Source organism: Sebastes fasciatus, chromosome 2, assembly GCF_043250625.1.
Source record: "Sebastes fasciatus isolate fSebFas1 chromosome 2, fSebFas1.pri, whole genome shotgun sequence".
NCBI classification, from domain to species: Eukaryota; Metazoa; Chordata; class Actinopteri; order Perciformes; family Sebastidae; genus Sebastes; species Sebastes fasciatus.
In genome coordinates this window covers 27,104,329-27,120,788 of record NC_133796.1, presented here as the reverse complement: position 1 = coordinate 27,120,788, position 16,460 = coordinate 27,104,329, and the positions used below count along the sequence as shown (strand labels likewise).

General features: G+C 40.5%; 1 protein-coding gene across 2 annotated transcripts; it reads right to left on the bottom strand.

The window, feature by feature from the left end:
• Positions 1-306: 306 nt before the first annotated feature.
• On the bottom strand, positions 307-15,203 carry caprin1a (cell cycle associated protein 1a). Of its 2 annotated transcripts, XM_074616635.1 has the most exons (17): positions 15,046-15,203; positions 12,081-12,215; positions 10,614-10,676; positions 10,260-10,346; positions 9,638-9,879; positions 9,360-9,442; positions 8,254-8,409; positions 8,108-8,160; positions 7,895-7,978; positions 7,620-7,781; positions 4,393-4,501; positions 4,186-4,247; positions 3,748-3,879; positions 2,690-2,849; positions 1,875-2,063; positions 1,036-1,142; positions 307-905 (listed from the first exon to the last, which is right to left on the bottom strand). In XM_074616635.1, exons 2-17 carry the CDS (start codon positions 12,213-12,215, stop codon positions 819-821), a joined length of 1,911 nt encoding a protein of 636 aa, XP_074472736.1. In that variant the 5' UTR covers positions 15,046-15,203; the 3' UTR covers positions 307-818. The 2 variants fall into 2 exon arrangements, with proteins under 2 accessions (XP_074472736.1, XP_074472747.1); XM_074616646.1 differs by lacking the exon at positions 3,748-3,879 and having other exon boundaries at positions 15,046-15,191.
• Positions 15,204-16,460: the final 1,257 nt, after the last annotated feature.

Below are 16,460 nucleotides of genomic sequence, written 5' to 3'. Positions count from 1 at the left end.
GAGCGAAGGCATGAGCTACTAATGTGCAGGCTTCATTGTTCTGTATACATGTAGTACAAGCCACATCTTTGAGTGAACAGGCTGAACACAACACATAGCCTTTCACCAATTTACACTGGCATTGTCTCATTTTTCAACGAACAAATGGATGCCATCAAAGTAATTTGAAAAAATGCTGTGAATCCTCATAGTGGCTTTAATTACCTGATTACACTGACAGAAGAAAGACTACTGGTACTCCCATCTGTCATAGGTTCGAAGGGCTGAGTGACGGGCAGGACCCGTCTTGCCAGACACACCAGAAGGTAATAGAACACAACTTTATTGAAACAGTCTCAACCAATAACATCAACGTACAAAGAGGTGTTGGCGCAAGAGGTGACGGGGGGGGTAAAGAAAAAAAAAAAATGCCTTTATGGAAATTATAAGATCAAGAGGAAAAAGTGTCTGACAGCACAGGGCAGGAGAAAATCATTCTCATGGAATCAGATCGACAGTGGCAGGGTATTTTTTGCATTTATTTTGTACAAAAAATAAATTAATGAAATCTTTCAAGTTTACAGGAATATCTATTTGTTGTTTTATATCACACAGACTTGCTGATAATCCTACATGTGGTGAAGTTCAGCATTTTGTGTTAGAACATTAAGAGGATCTAGACAGACCAAAGCAGGCTGACTCTGATAAGTATGCCAAGAGTTAAAAAAATAAGATTACCAATGAGAAACAAAACATTGTTATAAAAGTGAGCTGGGGCGAACACATTCAAAAATCCTGAATGTTAAACGTGGCGCGACTTGACGGTCCTTAGGATCCTTTTAGGATCGCATTGTTTGAGCATTTCCTCTCGACAAACCTCGAGCTCCTTGGGCAGCTCCCCGCTTGTAGTTTTGTTGGTATCCCTCCTTGAAGAAACAACAGGGATTTTACAATAACTGGCAATCTTACAAATTTGAAAATGTACTGAATAACAGATATTATATGAGTTTTTTGGTACATAAAGTGTATTATGTTAATAAGGAAAGGAACCCTTACCCGCTGGTAGGTGTTATTGGAATAGTCCCGAGAAGTATTAAATTGGGTTTGACCATAACCGCTGCTGGGAGCGTTTGAGAAAGGAGGGCGATAACCTTCATATCCCCCTGATGACAAAATACATTAGAATTAACAACGGACTTGCATAAAAACATGTATTGTGTCATTACCAGGCCTGGAATTTCATCATTTTAGGGGCAAGGCCACTTGGCCTGGTGTTGTCAAGTTTTTGAGGGCACAAAGGCCAAATGCCAGAGCAGCAAGGCCATCAAATAAAACAATGATTTTAAGTCCACGGAAATAATTAATTTAACTAAAGGGTCAAGGATGATTTTATTTCAATTACATAGTATAACTATCAGTGAAATAAAAGATTTTAAAAAGCTGTTTATTTCACAAAAATAATTTGGTACCGCTTTTGGGAGTCTGGGCTCTGCATTGCAGCCGGAACACGGCGTAGCTGTGCCCCTTCATTAATAGCCCGGTTTTCCAATGGTTCATACCAGGCACGAATTCAAACCCACCACTAGTTATGTGGGCCACGTTTCACTTGATATTGCCCAAATAAAATTCGGAATCTCAACAAAAGACACTGGTGTTTAAAACCATATTGACAGGAAAGAGTCAGAGGAGAAAACAGAGAAATCAGCTGGGGCAGTGCTTGAGGGGCATCAAGGCCACTGTGTCCGCAAGGCATACGGTTTTCAGAGGGGCATCAAAGCCAGACAGACGGGCCATGGCAGCCATGGCCGCCGGTGAAATTCCTGCCCTGGTCTTAACAGTGAATCATGAGGCCACACGATATTGTATCTCTGTAAAACATAGTTTGATGCTTGTACCTCTGAATCCATTGGAGGAGCCCCGGTATCCGTTCATCATGCCACGGCCGGTCCTGGGTCCGCCCCTGGGCACAGCCCTGCTGTTGTAAAAGGACTGACCTGACTGTCCAAACCCTGCGCCTGGAGAGGGCTCTTCATGGCCTCCTGCTGATGGCATGACCTGGTCTTGGGGCTGGAACCCACCAACAACTGGACAGAAGCAAACGAAACAGGAGATTTTATAAGTTTATGATGCAGTAGTCGGTGGTTAGTTGCAGTTTAAAACAACTTTCTGCAAGCTGAAAAGGCAGCTTTTTCACTTAATGGCATGCTGATTGACTCCTATTGCAGCTTTATCGTCACTGAAGGGATATCTTGACTAGTAGCATGGAACCCCCTGAAATCCTGACATTATTTTTACCTTGTGCACACAAGTAAGGGATAATGTACAGCGAGCCGGTCATTGCTGTGAAATAAACCCTGAGGGTCTTGCATCATTCTGAAGAGGTTTATTTCACAAAAATGACCTGCTAGCTGTACATTATCCCGCTTATTACACAGCTACTTACTTAAGGAATCAATAATTTGACACAAAAACGATCCGCCAGAGTCCAACATCAGAACTGTGCCCATAGCAACGGTCTGTTATACATAGCACTGGTCTGTTATACATAGCACTGGTCTGTTATACATAGCACTGGTCTGTTATAAAGACATAACAGACCGTAGAACGCTGTGATTGACCAATCAGAATCCAGTATTCAACAAAGCCGTGTAATAAACAATGTCAACTTCTTGGTCTGAAGATATGCAACCAGCCAAAGCTATACACTCACCTGACTGGAATGTCTCCTGTGGGATGTCAGGCTGGTCTACAGTACTCTCTGACTGGCTGCTAAAGCCCTGTCCGTAGCCACCAGGGAACTGGCTGGGCGGCTTCAGAGGATCTGCTTGGCCATCAGTGGCTGGAGGTACGGGTGCATTCAGATTAAAGACCTGAATAGGGAGAGAAAAGTTTTTGTATCACAATTACAATTTCCATAGAACAAGACGTACTGTAGGTTTGGGAAATGAGGGGACGTGTGAAATTGTTGCCCGTTTAGATGGTATTCCAATAATTAACAATTTTTTTGCTGCTACTCATAAGTCGTGTTAACTGGCCTTAAATATTTGATTTACTTTGCTAACCCAGCGCAGCGATATAGTGCGGCCTGCGGCGAGCTGCCATGCAGGGACCTTATTCTAAAAAAAGCAGATCAGATCCTCAACGGTCCTACCCATCCTCTCTATCAGAAACTCAAAAGGAGTAAAAGATCAAATAGCAGATTCCTGCAGAAAAAAATTAGAACAACGCGGTATAGCAAATCTTTTGTGCCGACGGCAATTAGACTTCTAAACTAGAGGCAAATAGGCTGTAGACCACCCTATACTGTACACTGTACACTGTTAGGTTGTGTTAGGTTTTTATATGTTGTTTTTATGAGACGTGTATATGACCACATGAATTTCCCCTTGTGGGATAATAAAGTTGACCTTTGACCTTTGATGTTTATGGAAAGCTGCGGCGACTGCTCCGAGCTCAGAGAGCTGAGGCTGCTTTGATTCTTCAGCTAAGAGCGGCCAAACTAAAAGTTGATGATAGTTTAACTTTTAGCGGTGAAGTGCAGCCAGAGAGAACCCACAGCCAATCAGTAAACAGATCCTGTGACTCCTGTGACATGCTGACCTAGGTTAAAAAAAGAATGTCTTCCTGCCTGAAACACATGAACACGCCTCCCGGATGCAGAAAAATGTCATTATTGTGGCGAGCCCACGGTTTTCAACAGAATGTATTAAATAAGTCCAAACATGTTCACTGTTGTATTGTTCACTTAGACCCAGAGAGAAGGCGTACCGCTTGCACTGACTGGAAGGGTGCGGCGTTGACATTGATGCCTCCAGTGTGGGTGGGTTTGGAGACAGGTGGGAAAGCAGGGGACAGGGAGCATGGGGCAGGGGACTGCTCAGACGACAGAGACATCGAGGCCTGAGGAGGGGAGGAAGGAGGGAATCAAGAAGGTAAGGAAACAAGTGTTGAGGAGAGGTCAGCAGGAGAGATGGGATCTTTGTTTTTCCCTCCCTCCCTTCTACCATATCATCATATTCACATGATTCCAATATCACCCTGTAATACACAGTACATAAAATCATGACATGTCAGAGAGCATCACATTTAATCCACATTGTAGCGCTTTTAAAAATACGATCCACATAATACAAGAAATAACCCGTACTACCACTCTTTCAGGCAAATCAAAACAACCGCTTCCTGTTGTGCTTCCACTCGACTTACTTGTGAGGATTCCTGTGGTCCAGACACTTCACTTGTCTGAGGAAGTCTGGACTCTGAGTGGGCTGTTTGGAAGAAAAAGAAAAAAGAATGTTACTAAGTGATGCATTATAGGCTTTTAGGATAATATATCCACATCACAAAACAGTGACAACACCCTCCTCAGCGAGAGAATCTGTTCAGAGTCTAGGTAAATTAACTGGCACTCACTTGAAGGGCAGCCCAACTGCTGCAGGTCAACAGTCTGCCCAGGCTTCATCGGCTGGGCGGACACGATGGCTGGGTCCAGAGCTTGGCCGTCAAACTCCAAAATGGAGTCCTGGGAAACCCAAACAACAGTTGCTGGGTCATGGATCAGATGTAGGGGCGGCGCAGTGGCAAATTGAATTGAGGCAGATCTGGGTTAAGTCTCCTATGTAAGCAAGAATTTGCCCTGCTCATGGCTTTGAAACGAGCTGCTGAGAGAATACAGCTGGCTGAGAGGACAGTATCCTCTTTTAAATCTTTTCCTAAAATATACTTTTACTTTTGCAGTGCCCGCTCAAAACATGCCTGTTCAGAACGGGCTGAATGCTTAGCCTGTGGTGTTGCTGCTACTCATAGTCAGAAACACTGGTGAAATACACTATGATTCACGGGGGAAAACACCAGGGGCAGACTTTATTGTTAGGCAAGATAGGCAACCTGGGCTTCGGGGCCCAACTAAAAGGAACCCAATCAGCTATTATGATGTTTAGATATGAAAATGATTGAATTATGTTACTATTCTAACTCATCGAACCCAAAAATATCTTACAAAAAGCCCCCAAAGCACGTAAAGAAATATGCAACTCGACTGTATACTACTTAATGTGTACTTCTTCAGAGGAAAACATTGAAGTACTACATTTACCGGACAGAGAAATGTTACTAGTTACGTTGCAGATTCAGATTAGTCAACATTCCCAGTTAGAGAAAGGGTGAAAAGTAAAGCTAGACGGTGTTTGCCTCACTAAATCCGCCCCTGAAAAACACACCCAAGTCGGGGTTACTCGCAGTCAGAAACATTGGTGAAATAGCGGACGTAATTAGTCACGTATTAGTCGCTTTCTTTGACATAACCACTGCGGTTATAAAGTAGCGCATGGATTTAATTATCGGAGGTATTTTGCTGGAGGTAACGTTATTAGTGTCATAAGTTAATTTTAAGTCTTATACCAGGGAAATACAGTCTTACACACGGGGGGGGAAACACACAGGCCGGTGAAATACAATTGATTCTGCTTCCAGTTGGCTATATGCTTGTGTTGATTCCAGGGAAGTGAAGAGGAGCCCGGGGAACTGCAGTGAACTGTAGTCAATGAGCCGCAAGCTGCCTGCTGCGGACGACATGCTCGGCTTAGTCTGCAGAGCCCTGAAGCCCCTGCACACGCTTGTTTATGCAAAGTTTATTAATATCGAACGTGTCGTGAAGCCAAATTACACCAAATTCATCAAAGCACTTCCTTTGGTTCCCCGACAATACACCCGCCAAGTGTGAAGTAGATCGGATGAGTGCTTCTCAAAATAAGCGAAGGACATAGAGATTCCTTGCTTTATAGTTGGATGTAATTGGAATTTGTTTGACCTTATTTTATTAGTAATCTGATCCCATTTAATGTATTTTACCTACGTTTTTCCATTTCCTTTTATTATTGTAGGTTTGTTTCCACGTGTGAGACATTATAATTTGGTTTTTGAAAAGTGCCATAAAAGAAATGTTTTACTCATACTCAGTTCTTTGCGTACCTGACTGCTAGACAGTGACCTCCAAGTGAAAAAAGACAATTTCACTATATGAATCACATAGGTATGCTAATGTATGAATGACACATTAAGTGTCTGAGAAGCAACAGCACTGAGCAGGGGTCTCCTTTATAATCATTGCGTACGCACAATGGGGCCTTAAATGTGCGTACACCACTTCACCACGCAACAGTTGTGATTTATAAAAACACTTAACGGGAGAATGTGCGCACCTGAACGGAAACTTTGGACCACGCGTACGCACATTATGGAGGCAGGGGAAACTGGCGACGAAGATGGTGAGGTGGTGAATTGAAGCCAGACTGTAGAAATTAAATGTGATTATATGTATAATGATGCCCCTCACACATTTAACTTCACTTCATACTTATATCCATTTTATCATAATCATATAAACCAGCAGTGTTATTTGTGCTCGTGAGCCATAACTATTCCATAAGCACCGTACAAATGTAAAAGATATAAACCAACTCAAATCAAATTCTGCTCATATCTCATCAGCGCTGTCTCACCATCACGCCCGACACTCGTGGTCAGCTGTGGAGCAGCTGTTGAATTCATCATCATTGGGTTGTAGGAATCCAAGATTATATGAAATAGCATTAAAGAGTGGCAGAACAGAGCGCCAGCAGCTTTAATAATATCTTCTAATAGTGTGCATATATCAGCAAGTATGATATTAGTTTTCATAAAGTTGTTGTGTGAAAAATCGCTGCAGTGAACAAGACATGACTTATTCATTTATTTATGGTTTATTAGATAAGGACAGGGACAGGGACAGGTACAGTATACATGGACAAAATGAAAAAACAGCTATCCGATGCAACTGTGTCTCCAGTGCGCCACCGCTGTGCGCCACACACACTCCGCTTCCTCCAGTCACCTCCACCCGGCACATCTTCACCACTATGGATTGTGTAAATGAACAAAGTGTGTAAATAAAGCCAGTGACAGCTTTCACACAATCACTCCATATCCTCATGATCATTATCAGTCCAAATCTTAAATGCAGGCCAAGTTCACCATTAACAAACTTAAATAAATAAATAAATAGTGTTCACCTATCAAACTTCCTTTTTCAAATGATATCCAGGTGGTGGATATTAGTGATTGGCAAGTTGTGAATCGATCCGTCTGATGGCTGTAAACATATAAACACAGCGGTGACACTCGTAACATGCTGCGTAGTGGATATACCGGCACTGAGGACTACGTGACGTGAATGAAAGAATTAGGAGGGGAAAAAGTGTCCTCCTATAAGCACCTCGATCTCTGTCAGAAAAAAATGCTTTTCTTGGTCTTCCTCTCGGTAGTTGCTGTGATTCACCGTAAAGCTCCACTGATCAACAGGCTCATTTACATACAGAAACATTCATGAGGTGCTTTGCATCGACCATTTATGGTTGAATGTGGGCGTGTAGAGAGCGGATTATGAGGCGGATCCAAGCACGCACATTTCAAGGTGTACTGAATTTATAAAAGGGAACATTGCCTGCAGGTGTGCGTACGCACAGTTTTAGAAGTCAGATTTTTTTTGGCGCACGCCATTTTCAGCTTTTGTGCGCACGTACATTTTAAGTATGGATCCTACGCACTGTTTTCTAAATGAGACCCCTGGACATTACAGTACACAGTATGCTGGACCTTTTTACCTGCATGAAGTTGTACGTCCCTTGCATTTGGGCCATGAGGTCCTGCACGACCTGCTTCCTGACCACTGGGTCAGCAGCCGGAGGGGGACTGCCGTGGTTCACAGTAGCGGTTGGTTCTGCAGCCAGCTGGGCAGGGGGCTGGTGCTGGAGGGAATTCACCATCTATTCAACACACAGACACGTGACAGACACATTAGAATACACACAAATACAAGATGTTGAGACATACGCACAGTGGCATTAAGAACTGTGCCGATGCAGTGGTGTAGCATCACCTGAGCCTCCACTGTCCACTCCTCCACTTGGTCTTTTTCTGTACTGCTGTACGTAGTTTCTGGAATGAACTGTCTGTTTACGAACTATAACACAAGAAAAAAAAACTAAGAAAATGTAACGTAACAAATAATAAAAAAAAAACGTTCAACTGCAAAGTTGTGATTTGTGGGATTTGTTATGCATTATTAATGCAATACTCATGGAAATCTCACCTCTGTGGTTTCCACTTGAATTGGCTCTGTGTATTTTTCAGTAGCTGATGCTTCTGGAGAAAAAAAGGCAAACATGAAGACAGTTTTCTTACTGGGTAAAAGGAAAAATCTCACACACACATATCTGCTAATGTGTTGTTAGTTACCAGGTTCTGATGGCTGCTTCCCAGCCTTAGACTCAGCCACCACAGTCTGCTCCTCTTGCTCCTCTTCCTCCTCACACTTCCCATTCTGATGAGTTTGTGCTCTGTCAAAGTAACCACTCAGCAGCACTTTCTCCAGAGTGTCCTTCAGTGACTTGTCTGGAACAAAGACAGCGTGACAAGTCAGAAAACAAAAGCATGGCTTAATGATATACGTTAGGGGTGGGGAAAAAAATCTATTGGAGGTAAGAATCAAGATTCTTATTTTCTAAGATTCTGAATCGATTCACAACTTCCAAAAACTATTTTAAATGTGGTTTTTTTCAACAAAAGAACCTAGATATTGCTACTGATGGACAGTAATCCTACACACTAGGGCTGTCAACGAATATCCTAAATTTGAAAACAGAGTTAAATAGAAAACACGTTTTATATTGTGATAGGCCTATTTACGGGAAATGACTTATAATATAGCCAACAGCAAGTAGGACATTTTCAGGCAATCTCCTTTCAGCCAGCTGCCACCTTATTTAGATTTTTGCAGTGAAATGAGGAGGTATCGTATCAGGTAACTCCTCATTTCCCCTTCACAAATCAGCTGTTCCTCATCCATTGCGGCGCTTTCAAAGCGAGCGACCAATTTATGTAACAGGCAACCTTTCTATTTTTAGTATAACTTAAACTTGTTTTTAAAAAATGGAGAAAGTGTTTATTTGTGCAAGTTTTGCATGAATAAATGTTACCTTTTGCCTTTGTGTGTTTAGATTATTGCAATCAGTTGATACAACTTTTTCAAATATAAAAACTCCATAATCTTATACACACATACTTTACAATGCTTTCATGCCATAATTTGCCACATCGCCTTTATTAGCGCACAGCGGACTTCGGTAGATCCTGAAAACCACTCCTATGTCCTGAGTCAAGTATCAATTTTGAATCTGGAATTGTTTTGAATCGAGACTCAATTTTGAATCGAGTCGTGACCCCAAGAATCAAAATTGAATCGTGAGCTTCAGATAGATTCACACCCCTAATACACATACACATTCATTTTCTAATGATTTGTGTTTATGTGGTGGGGGATCAAGAGCCATGATAATACTTACATGTGGTCCCTGCCACAGCTTTGTCCCGGCCTTCAAGCAGTTCCAACAAGTGTAATGATGCTTCTTCATATTGTTCAGTCAACCTGCAAGTTACACAACAGGGTGAATATAGAACTTGGTAGTATGCTATTGGCCCTCAATATCCTTACATCCATTATTTATTACCCAGTTAAACAAATGCAGCTATTGACAAATTATAACCATAATTTAAGCAGTGATAATTCTACCGTAAGAACTAGACATAACTTGCGCACTTAAATATTAGTGGCAGCTCATACCTGACATCATAGTTCCTATCAGGTCCAACCAGCTTGTAAAACTCATCCAGGGATTTGAGGTCAGCGTCACTGAGCAGAGGGGAACCAGTGGCATCAGGCCGTTTAAGGTCCTGCCTGACACTCTCATCTCCCAACTGGTCCAGTAAAAACTGAAGCTCCAACACTGTCTTCAGCCGCCGTTGTTCCATCTCCTCCCGCTGCAGCTGCTCCCGTCTAGCAGTCTTCTTCACTGCCTTTTGAATCTGAACACACAGTCAGACATACGTTTGGTTTCAAAAGGGCTCAAAACAAATCGTAGAGTCTTACAAGTATTGCTGATGCCAATCACTCTAGTGTTTCTCTCTATGACCTCCAATATTTCAAGCTTTTCTGAAGCAGTCTGTATTCAGTGAATACTTGTCATGATTGGTTGTTAAGATATCCCTGGTGTAGAGTATCAGTTACAACAGGTCATGGTAACGGTGATATTTGTAAGCAAGATCTCGATATATAATTTGGTTTTATAAAGACTGGAGACTGAGAAGGAATACAGGGTTTCCTGATTTTGTAAGCACTAAATGTTACTCAAGAGCCACTGATTAACCCCAGTAAGTTATGGGAACAATCTTAACTAAGGACTCACCTCTTGACCCAATGCCAGGAAGCTCTTCTGCAATTCTCGAGCAAACTCAAGGTTGTTGGCAATCTCTTGGTACTTTGTCAAGGCATCCTTCAGGTACATCATGGAAAGAAAATTGAGATTTGTGTATTAATTAAAAATGATTTAATAGTCTAATAGAACAGGATACAGTAACAGATAAAGACGCTCTGTTTTTCAGAATGCTGATAACACTGATGAGATTATATTTTAAAAAGGTATCTTTGTTATTATATTTCATTTATCATTATGTAGGTGTATAAGATGCCATTGCATTTACATTGCAGCAGACTGCAATAAAAGCAAAGCTGTATACAAACTGCCATTGTCTTATCTTACCAGCTGATCCTGATTCAGTTGATCTCCCTTACTCTTCCTCGCCTGACAGTCATCCAGTTTGGACTGTAAGAATATTGAGAAAAATGTGAAACAGACTCATGAACAACAGATGAAGAAATCACATCCTTGCATAACAGAAATTGATCCCTCACACAGCTGGGTGAGAGAGCCTTAAAGGAATACTTCACCACAAAATGGCCATTTGTATATCAATTACTCATTTACTCACTTATGTGCTACCTTGAATTCTTGAAGAAAACTTTGTTTTTCTCGCATGCCTCCACGGTGAACAAAGAATACAAAAACGAAATAAATCCTTGATGAATTGAAGTAAATGGAAGCCAACAAAACCAGTGCTGGAAATTACATTTTTGTCCATCTGCCACTGTATGTAGCTGGTGGATTCCAAAATCTATCAATAGATTACCATTGTTTTTTTGGCTGGTGGTGAGTGAAGCAAATCTAGCAGCCACTTGCACATAACACCAGCATTTGGCTGGTGGCTGGTGCTAATTTCCAACACTGAGCAAAAAGCTACCGTCTCATGCTTGCACTCTGCGAGTCCGTGCATGAGACGGTAGTGGAGGAAGTGTTTTGAATAGTAAGATTTGGGGAAAAAAACATGTTTGGGAAGTACTGAGCATACGACTGGATAAACAAGACTTGGATTATACTGCAAGAGTTGTGTGGGAGTTTGTAAACGGATGTTTTGATATAGTTTTGCTGTTGTTAGACTTGGCCTCCATTTACTTTTTTCAATTCATCAAGGATTACTCTGTTTTCGGATTCTCTTTTCACCGCGGAGGAATGTGAGAAAAACAAAGTTTTCTTCGAGAATTCAAGGTAACACATGGGGAGTAATTGATATACAAATGTTCATTTTAAGGGTGAAGTATTCCTTTATCAATGTGGTTTTATAAATAAAAGGTGGAACCTAGGATAAATCTTTTTTTTTTGCTATACACAAGTTATGGCAGTATGGAGGACAAATTAGGACCAAGACCTAGGATTTTAACCAAGACAGATAGCTAATTGGCTGCTGCTGTTTGCAGCAAATTGGGGCAAGCTTTCTGAATCTTGAAAATCTAAAACAGTATTTAGTAGAATGATTAGGTGAAATCAAAGACAGTTTCTGACCAAGCTGCCGTGTTCTGGGAAAGGGACAGGACTAGGTACAGACTCAGTTGCTGTTCACTGATGGGCAGTTAATACTGCTTAGCATTTTAAATGTACTATTAGAGCCCACTTAGTAAACCCACTGACATTGAGTACATACTTTAACTTTCTCAGCTTAAAGTAGATATCTTCATCTGTGTTCTCCCAAATTAGTAAAAGGGATAATTATGTCATATCCTATGCTATGGAAAGAAAGCTTGATGACATCAACTACAACACATACACAAAAAACAAAACACAAATCTCACACTGCTTTGAATTAAACAAGAGAAAATAATGAACTAGAGATACCTTTTTCTTTTCCATATTGCGAACCTTCTTGTCAATCACAGCAAGAACCTGTTTCATGGTCTCAGAATTACTTGCATTTCCCAGGTCTGGAATGGCAGACTGGACAGCATTGTTGCCAACCATCACTGAAGGCATCTATGGAGAGAAAATTTATTATTTGCATTAAAAGATTTTACATTTTCAGTCCTGAGGATAAGCAGAGATTATAGCGATTTAGAAGTCCATCTTTTGAAAGAAGTACAGATGAGATGATAGGATAGTACATAGGATAGGATAGGATGAACTTTATTAATCCCCAAAGGGGAAACTGGTTTGCCACCATGCACAAAGAATAGACAAAGACACAATACGCCAACTACACAATAGATAACACCACGCAGTTCACTGAAGGGAAGTGCATGGCTCCAACAATGATAAGGGGTCATCGCATGGACTGCTCTGTTCTAAACCACCAATGACAAGGCAAAGCAAGGCAAGTTTAGCATTTCAACAACAAGGCAATTCAAAGCGCTTTACATAAAACACCAACAGCATCGACACAAAGTGCAAAAGAAACACATTATAAAAGGGCATTTAAATGCAATTAAAAACAGTCATTAAAAATCCAAAAGATTAGACACTAAAAACAAAGCTAAATAAAATAAGACAGGTTAATATACTTGAATAAAAGTTACAGTGCAGTGTAAGAAATTATTTAACATAAAGGAGGGAGAATAAGGGTTATGCCCTGCTGTGTATAGACAACCAGAGTGAAAATGGAGAAAATTATAGTTGTACAAAAGTATCTCTAATCCTGCAATTACTTAAAATGATGAGGCAGGTCTCTCATTTTGGGTATTTATACATATGCAGACATGTATGTTATTTATATTAGAATGTTAGCACCTGCCACCTGCCAAATACAGGGTAAATGTTGGCTGTGGCAGGTAAAACTTTCAGGTCACCTGCCACCATGGCAGATAGGTTTCCTTATAATAAGGAATATTATAATAAGGTTTCCTTATAATAAGGAATATTATAATAAGGTTTCCTTATAATAAGGAATATTATAATAAGGTTTCCTTATAATAAGGAATATTATAATAAGGTTTCCTTATAATAAGGAATATTATAATAAGGAATATTTGAGCCAAATAAAATGATTGGACGAGCTTGGAGTCCTGCGACAGCTACAGATGCTGGACTTTATTCTTTTTTTGTCAGAGCATTTGATTTATTGATTGCTGTAATGACAATTTCAATAAATATAATAAAACATGTTTTTTTAAGAATATTACCAACTCTAGCTTTAGGTTATATATTCCATATTTCTACTGTTTTAACTAATCTAAAGCGTTCTACATAGATTTCAAAAGTGTCAGACAAAAGTATTGAGTGCCTGGTAGAAAGTTCAGTGACCTGCCACAGTAGCAGGTGAGGAAAAAACTTAATTTCAGATCCTGCTCTACTGTCTGGGTCGACTGCCACTTGACGACAAGGATGAGGTTTCACATATAATACATCTGATATACTGAGATTACCCAGGAAGGATGATGTTATTCACTTTAAGTAACGTTGGTGTGTTTTTTCTCACAGTGCTGTCATTGCTTTTAGGAACTATTTCAGGGGTTAACATCAGGATACTGACACCCACACACCACTGGGACTGGGCAAGTGAAACGGACGTTATCCAGCAAATCTTTGATTTTGGGGCAAAGGAAGGAATAAAACAAGAGTATAATTAATGTTATCCTGAGACATAACATCATGTTACGTGTTTACATGGTTAGTTGGGGGAACATATACGTGTAAATAAACTATTAATTAGACAGAAGGAAGAAAGCACAAGTTAAAATGTTGGCAAAGAAACGAATAAGGGCCCTATTTTAACCATTATATACTATTTTAGCATATAATTATTAAATTATATTTATAATAAAGTAATTTTCGATAGATTTTGAGGTAAATATTGGGGTAATTTGACAGTAATTCCAAACAGGTAACTTGCTAATTATCACCTAATACCATGAAATGTGTCTGGTACCACTGACTCAGTGTTTACAGTTTTAAAGTTTACTACCTAGATATCAGAAGTGGCTGGTAGAGATGTTCAGTAATCTGCCACAGTGGCAGGTGAGGAAAAAGGTTAAATTCAGACCCTGCCCAGGATGATGTTATTCACTTTAAGTAACGTTTGGTATGTTTATCTAACAGTGCTTTAGGAACTTTGTTTAATCTCGTCCAGGGGTTAACATCAGGATAGTGAAACCACTGTAAACCACTGGGACAGGGGAAGTGATACCGACGTTATCCAGCAAATAGTCTCTGATTTTGGGGCAAAGAAAGGAATAAAACAAGATTATAGTTACATAATCCTAGTAGCTACGTGTTTTACATGGTTAGTTGTGAATATATACGTGTAAAGACGCTGAAATAAACTCTTAACTTGACAGAGGAAGATAGAAAGCACAAGTTAAAATGTGGGCCTTCTATTGAAAGTTAGTAACCACAGCTTCCTTTGAGACACCGGCTATCCTTTATCTCACAGATACTAGCACTACTAACACTAAGTCACCTAATGCCAGTCAGCGTTATAAACATAGTTATCTATCTAGTCTTCCAGTAGAGCAACACTAACCACAGCTAGCTACCGTGACATGACATCAGTGTGATGAGCAGACTGCTCCTCTAATCTCCTCTGGCTCCATTGTTAGCGGAGGAGCTAACAGCTCCGTTAAAGGGCCTCTAGCTGATAACCAGAGCTAACCAGATGTGTCATTTCAACATAAACCAATTAAAAAACACTTATTCTTTACGACATACTAGAAGAAGTGTCGTCGATAGACACGGTTAGTGAGTGTGAAGAACAAAGAGCATGTCTGACGCTGCGTCGCCTCGGTTAGCTCAGTCCGCTCCACTAAAGACGGTTTATTCAACAAATCACAGTTTAATATACATCTATTGTGTGTTGTTGTGAATCCATTACCTTTATACTCTTTGTCTTCAAAGAGATTTCCTTCTTTAGCTGTGATAAGAGCAGTCTTGTGCTCTCAGTGGTGTTTCTAGAAGGATGCTCTCAGAGACTAACTAGCCAATGAGCTGACTAGCTGCTGCTCAGCTAACGGTAGCGGCTACAAGGACCCCTCAGGCGGCTTCAAGACTGCCTGATAGTAAATGAACACTAATGGTCCCATATTGTAAAAAAGTGATTTTTCATGTCTTTTACATTATAAAGCAAGTTTAAGTGCTATATAAAATACTGTTAAACTATCAAAACGCTCAATATACGGATATATACAATATACTCACAGCCCCGTATTCAGAAATTGTGCGTTTGAAACAAGCCGTTTGGATTTCTGTCCATTTGTGATGTCACAAATAGTACACGGTTTTAAACGTAAACATTCTACATGTGTCCCAGTTTGTTTCCTGTTGCAGTGTATGTAAATAACAAGATTCAAGATTCAAGATGTTTATTGTCACGCCGGTTGTACAGGTACAAACGTGTGAAATACTTTTTGCTGGGAAGCTCCATTAAAATAATAAGTTATATTACATTTACATTACAATTACATTTATATTACAATTATAAAGAAGAATATTTTGTACAAGGGCATATTAAGAATATATATACAGGGATATTAAGAACATATACAGTATATACAGTATAAGATATATTTTTGTGTGAGCAGGTGTCGTGTCGAATTATCTATTTAAAAGTCTGATGGCCTGGGGGAAAAAACTGTTCCTCAGTCTGCTGGTTAGAGTCCTGGGGTCCTGTATCTTCTACCAGAGGGCAGGAGGGAGAACAGTCTGTTGTGGGGGTGTGTGTTGTCCTTAATAACCCTCAGGGACTTCCTGAGGCACCGCTGGGTGTACAGCTCCGGCAGGCCGTGCAGCTCGCACCCGGTGATGTGTTGGGCCGAGCGCACCACCCTTTCCAGCGCCTTACGGTCCACGTTGGTGCAGTTGCCGTACCAGGTGGTGAAGCAGCCTGTCAGGAGGCTCTCTATGGTGCCCTGGTAGAAGAACATCAGCTGACAGGAAGTAAACATGGACCCGAACTGTTGCCTAGCAACGCAATTCCGTTGCAATTCCGTTGCAATTCCGTTGAAATGCACTAAAACGAAGCGTTTCAGACAGAGGGTAAATACAGGTATATTAAGGCAGACAGTATGGGGAAAATAAAGGTTTTTTTGAACATTACATGATGTAAACATGTTCTAGTAGAAACACTAAATACAACTATGAACCTGAAAATGAGCACGATATGGGACCTTTAACATGGATAGAGGAGTCATCATCCTATTGTTATTTGGTCCTCCTTTCACTGTCTGAAATTATTTCACCTTATTAAATGTCAAAGCGTGTCCTTTATGTTATGCACTTTTTTTGTTTTGA

Bases quoted from the DNA above. Each gene is read 5' to 3' on its own strand.
- caprin1a (XM_074616635.1), bottom strand. From the start codon at position 12,215: ATGCCTTCAGTGATGGTTGGCAACAATGCTGTCCAGTCTGCCATTCCA. The intron at 4,502-7,619 runs GTAAAAAGGTCC...TGGGTTTCCCAG, and splicing joins GGACGTACAACTTCATGCAG to GACTCCATTTTGGAGTTTGA. The intron at 4,248-4,392 runs GTGAGTGCCAGT...TCTTCCAAACAG, and splicing joins GCAGTTGGGCTGCCCTTCAA to CCCACTCAGAGTCCAGACTT.